General features: G+C 37.2%; 1 protein-coding gene across 1 annotated transcript in view; it reads left to right on the top strand.

Annotated features, from left to right (window-relative positions):
- Window positions 1-884: 884 nt before the first annotated feature.
- The window catches only part of LOC127660236 (polypeptide N-acetylgalactosaminyltransferase 18-like), a 129,974-nt gene continuing 124,858 nt past the window's right edge, over window positions 885-6,000 (top strand). Inside the window, exon 1 of the mRNA XM_052150371.1 lies at window positions 885-1,376. Within this exon, the coding sequence (XP_052006331.1) occupies window positions 1,139-1,376 (238 nt within the window). The 5' untranslated portion in view covers window positions 885-1,138. The remainder of the gene's footprint in view (window positions 1,377-6,000) is intronic.

Below are 6,000 nucleotides of genomic sequence, written 5' to 3'. Positions count from 1 at the left end.
CATTATATAACATTAGTCTCATTTGTCATTTTTTATGTTAACTGTCAATCATTTGTTGGTCAATTAAAGTCCCTACCAAACATGACTGGCTGTTTGGCTTCATAAATCTTTAAAATCCGCTTCAGAAATTCAGCTACATAGTAATTCTTATTAATATATTCTTATGTAGCAATCCCAGCAAAACAAGTTTGTACAGACTTACATCATGTTGCTTACGATGAGATGCATTGGATATTTCATTTATAGTATTTAATCTCAGATTTAAGTAACTTCACATATGTGTAAATACATATGGCCACAATCTGAAGGATAAACGAATGCATTTGTCTTTTGTACAGGCAATTGCGTACTAAAATGCTGATTACAAGCATACATTTGATACTTGAACTTGGCTTCTTGTACAAATAATGATTTCATCCACCCCAGCACTTCCTGAGAGCCAGAATCCTCTTTGTTATAAGAGTGTGTTTCCTTTGTTGTTTGGGCTATGATTTTACATGCGTTACACCAAAATTGTGGAATACAGATACAATTTTGTAGCTGTTATTTTAACTTCCAAAAATGAGAGATGGACAGTAATATGCCTACAACATTGTCCTTCCATATTTTGCATCGTCCTTTATTATCTCCTTTATTTTGCTTGCTCGTTTTCTTTCTGTCAGCTTTATATGTATGGAACAGAGGGAGTAATACAGTCAATTTTTATGAAATATTTCTGACATTCACTGGGATGTCTCTCGATTTAGTAGCAGAGCACACCTCTATTGTGCAATTGGTTCCATAGATTACAGCTCTGTCGCATCTCATTGGTCAACTGACTGAGGATCAAACCACACGCACACTTACACTCGCACACGCCTTCACTCGCCTCTAATGCTGCTCACAGCTGTCTGTGGAAAACGCGGCGCTTCGTGTTGGAACAAGACGCTAGTTAAACATTTCATGCCGCTGGAATCTGTTCGAGAACACCCAGAATGTTAAATCACGGGCGTTACTAAGCAGGAATAAACTGTGCGTTAGGCGTAGTGGCGCATTTGCGCGCATTTAACTAACGCGTAATCCTCCGAGCGTGTACACAGAGTTGAGGACAGGCGCACTTGTCCGCTGTGGCTCGAACTCTATATGGAGGGATGTCGGAATGGCTTGCACCAGGAGAACAAAAACTTTGGTGTCTACATGTGTAATACTAAGTGGCATGATCAACATTGTGTGTCTTTTGTATGTCGGATGGGTGACCAATTACATCGCTAATGTTTACATCAAAGTGCCGATGCCTGTCCCAGCCAAAAAGTTGGAGGGCGACAGGAAAGGCGAAACTCTGCGTATTATAGAGCGACTGGATCGGCTGGAAAATGTTGTTAATCAGCATATACAAGGTAAGATGAGCGCACTTTGATGCATTGGCATTATATGCTTAACATATCTTAATAATTGCAATGTTGATTTGTCTTCCTCATAGCCTACTTACTGTCTTGCGCATTTTCCCTTTGGTGTTATTTTTTTTGTTGGACTCGTGAAAACGCAGCAAACGTTTGAATAGAGTTTGACTTATTTTTTTAAAACACTTAAATAGACATTTCACCCCCCACACACACACACACACTTTATTTTTCTTTTCATCATTTACTCATCCGAGATGTGTATGACTTTCTTTCATCTACTGAACACAGACGAAGATTTGTAGAATATTTCAGCTCTGTAGTTCCATACAATGCAGGTGAGTGGTGACCAAAACTTTGAAGCTCCAAAAAGGTGATAAAGTCAGCATAAAAGAAATCCATTATACTACAGTGGTTTAATAAATGTCTTCTGGAGTGATCCAGTTGGTTTTGTTTGAGAACAGACCAAAATATAACTCCTTTTTTACTTTATATCTTGTCATTGCTGTATCTAGGCACAATCGTGGTTTCAAGCGTGATTACACTTCCTAGTGCTTGATGCATGTGCAGAATCGCTAGATGGTGCCATAGGAAGTGTAATTGAGCTTGAAATCATGATCGCCAAAGAGACTGATGTCAAGATGTTCAGTGAAAAGGAGTTATATTTTGAGCTGTTCAACTTCTCATGCAAAACCATGTGGATTGCTTCAAGACATTGATTAAACCACTGGGATTGTCATGCACATGCACAACAGTCTCTAGAATTTATTCTGAATGGTGCCAAAAACAAAAAACATCCAGTGAGTTCTGCAGATGGAAATGCCTTTTTGATAAGAGAGGTCAACAGAGAATGGTCAGAGTGGTTTGAACTGACAAAGTCTACAGTAACTCACATAACTGCTCTGTACAATTGTGGTGAGAAGAATAGCATCTCATAATGCTATTCTGAGATGCGGGTTGGAGCTGTTTTGGCAGCACAAGGGGATCTCCACAATATTAGGGAGGTGGTTTTAATGTTGTGGCTGATCAGTGTATATACGTAAGCTGTTTATATTAGTGCTATCAAATTAATTTGTTAATTTAGTGTGATTAATTATATAAAATATATGAAAATCATCTGTAACCTGTATGTAAATTCCATAATAAGGAATGATCTAACTTTTGAAACAATTCAAGCTTGATGTACCACCTTCAAACAGTAGAGGATAGTCAGCTCCATTTGTACATTCCTATAGGCTACATTTCCTTATAATGATAAATCTTAGCTCTTTGTCTGCATGCAAAGTTACAAACGTTCTTTCCTTTTTCACGTGCGTATCCCAAAACTGCACTTACTGTAACAGCATAGAGCTACTTAAGAGTAGTTGTCCATAAGTGAAGTGTTTCATTGTTATTTAATTATAGATTTGCATGTAAGTTTATAAATACTTGTAATTTACCTCATGGGGAAATGTTTGAAGTTATTCTCTTAAATACTCAAGCTGATTAACATAGTTAAATATGTAGTTTTGTGCAGGGCAAGTGATAATTTTTACACAATCACTGCTTTCTTCATAGGCGCCTTTGCAATGTATCTTTTCACGAATTCATTTGAGGATCGAGATGCAAGCTTACATGGTTAGTGTGGGAGCGTATATACACTGAGGCCCTATAAATGGTCCAAGGTAGAATCACTTATATATAGGGTACATGTACATGCATTCACTGGTCTGCTCTTTGCTCCTAAAATGATGACATCAATGCTGCACAACAACGCTGCGATGTGGGCGACAGTGCCCTTGGGTTTTAGACAGGGAGATGATCAAGTTGTAGAAGAGGAAGATGGTGGGAAGATGAGCCAAGATAGACAATTTTCCCTTTTAATGTAATATCTCCATTCCCTCTGAATTTAATTTGTAAAACAATCATCCTGTCAACTACTTGGTAGTGCACACAAATCTGTGTAGGCAATTTACTGATTTAAGCCCAATTATTTTTTTCTTTATTATTTTACTTTTATTATTTAATTTAATTGATCTATTATATACTTTTATTATTATGTATGAATATATATTATATAATCAAAATAGATTGCTATGATATGCAGACTTATATAACTATATAATATTTAAATAATAAAAAACAAATACTTTTATTTAAAACTATATATTAGTATTTTATTATTATATATGAGTATACAGTTGAAGTCAGATGTTTACATACACTTAGGTTGAAGTCATTAAAACTCATTGTTTAACCACTCCACAGATTTCATATTAGCAAACTATAGTTTTGGCAAGTCGTTTAGGACATCTACTTCATGCATGACATGAGCAATTTTTCCAATAATTGTTTACAGACAGATTGTTTCACTTTTAACTGACTATATCACAATTTCAGTGGGTCAGAAATGTACATAAACTAAATTAACTGTGCCTTAAAGCAGCTTGGAAAATTCCAGAAAATGATGTCAAGCCTTTAGACAATTAGCTTCTGATAGGAGGTGTAACTGTGGATGTATTTAAGGCCTACCTTCAAACTCAGTGCCTTTTTGCTTGACATTATGGGAAAATCAAAAGGAGGCAACCAAGTCCTCCACAAGTCTGGTTCATCATTGGGAGCAATTTCCAAATGACTGAAGTTACCACGTTCAGCTGTACAAACAATAGTACGCAAGTATAAACACCATGGGACCACACAGCCATCATACTGCTCAGGAAGGAGACGCATTCTGTCTCCTAGAGATGAACGTAGTTTGGTGCGAAAAGTGCAAAGCAATCCCAGAACAACAGCAAAGGATCTTGTGAAGATTCTGGACAAAACAGGTTGACAAGTATCTATATCCACAGTAAAACGAGTCCTATGTTGACATTACCTGAAAGGCTGCTCAGCAAGGAAGCGCCACTGCTCCAATACGCCATAAAAAAGCCAGACTACAGTTTGCACATGCACATGGGGACAATGATCTTACTTTTTGGAGAAATTTCCTCTGGTCTTTATGACATTTTTTTTTTACTGTTTGGCCATAATGATGACCATCGTTATGTTTGGAGGAAAAAGGGTGAGGCTTGCAAGCCGAAGAACACCATCCCAACTGTGAAGCATGGGGGTGGCAGCATCATTTTGTGGAGGTGATTTGCTGCAGGAAAGACTGGTGTACTTAACAAAATAGATGGCATCATGAGGATGGAAAATTATGTGGATGTATTGAAGCAACATCTCAAGACATCAGCCAGGAAGTTAAAGCTCGGTCGCAAATGGGTCTTCCAAATTGATAATGACCACAAGCATTCCTCCAAAGTTGTGGCAAAATGGCTTAAGGACAACAAAGTCAAGGTATTGAAGTGGACATCACAAAGCCCTGACCTCAATCCGATGTTTGTGGGCAGAACAGAAAAAGCATGTGCGCGCAAGGAGGCCTACAAACCTGACTCAGCTGCACCAGTTCTGTCTGGAAGAATGGACCAAAATTTCAGCAACTTATTGTGAGAAGCTTTTGGAAGGCTACCCAACACGTTTGACCCAAGTTAAACAATTTAAAGACAATGCTACCAAATACTAAGTAGAGTATGTAAACTTCTGACCCACTGGGAATATGATGAAATAAAAAGCTGAAATAAATAATTTCTCTACTATTATTCTGACTTTTCACATTCTTGAAATAAGTGATCCTAACTGACCTAAGACAGGGAAAATTTTCTACTATTAAATGTCTGGAATTGTGAAAAACTGACTTTAAATGTATTTGCTAAGGTGTATGTAAACTTCTGACTTCAACTGTACATTAGATAATCCATATAGGCCTATATAATTGCTATGACAAGTAGTCTTATATGATTATATTACATTTAAATAAAAATAAATAAATATGCAATGCACCTCGTCAAACCATTGAACAGGCAGTTCAGCCATTAGCCTAATGTATACTATGGAAGAAGCCAAACTTTTATCTCCTGGACAAAATTTGTTGCGGGTTACATCACGGAAGGTTGTCAACGACACATCAGGTTAGCCATCTCTGATGTAATATTTTTACAATAGAGAGTTTCAAAGCCAAGTTTTTATGGCTTTCAAGTTATGGACTGTAAGTAAGGTTACTTAACTTACTCTACCAGTCAGGTGAAAAACAATGATGATCTATAGATATTCATCATGATGACCTGAAAACCAATTGAACATTTTTCATATTCTGTGCAGCTCAGGATGATTGCACTTGGTAATGACACTTTTATGCAGGTGTGACCTCTACTTTGAGTACTGGCAGCTTCACAAAGACCACTGATGATTGCGAACTCCTCTCCCTCTCTCTTCGGGGACTCTTGTTTAATGAACTTGGCAGTGGCTGAACATTAATTATGAAAAGTGACTGATTGCTTCAGTCTCTAGTTGAGATCTGTCAGCATTGAAATGCACTTCTCAGCACACAATAAATTTCCCATTTTTCATAATACAGTTTATTATCAGTGGCTACTTTATTTGGATTGAATGCATTTCAATGCCATGTTCAAAGCCAAAAAATTGGTCACTCATGAATATATTTATTGATCTTCATAATATTTATGCGAAAGTGGGTGGTGGCTTCTTGCCCTAAAGTTTGTACGCTCAAATTCTCTTTCCAAAAAATGTGTCCGCCAATATGGCA

This window comes from Xyrauchen texanus, chromosome 2, assembly GCF_025860055.1.
Source record: "Xyrauchen texanus isolate HMW12.3.18 chromosome 2, RBS_HiC_50CHRs, whole genome shotgun sequence".
Classification (NCBI taxonomy): domain Eukaryota; kingdom Metazoa; phylum Chordata; class Actinopteri; order Cypriniformes; family Catostomidae; genus Xyrauchen; species Xyrauchen texanus.
This window is presented reverse-complemented; position numbering and strand designations above follow the sequence as displayed.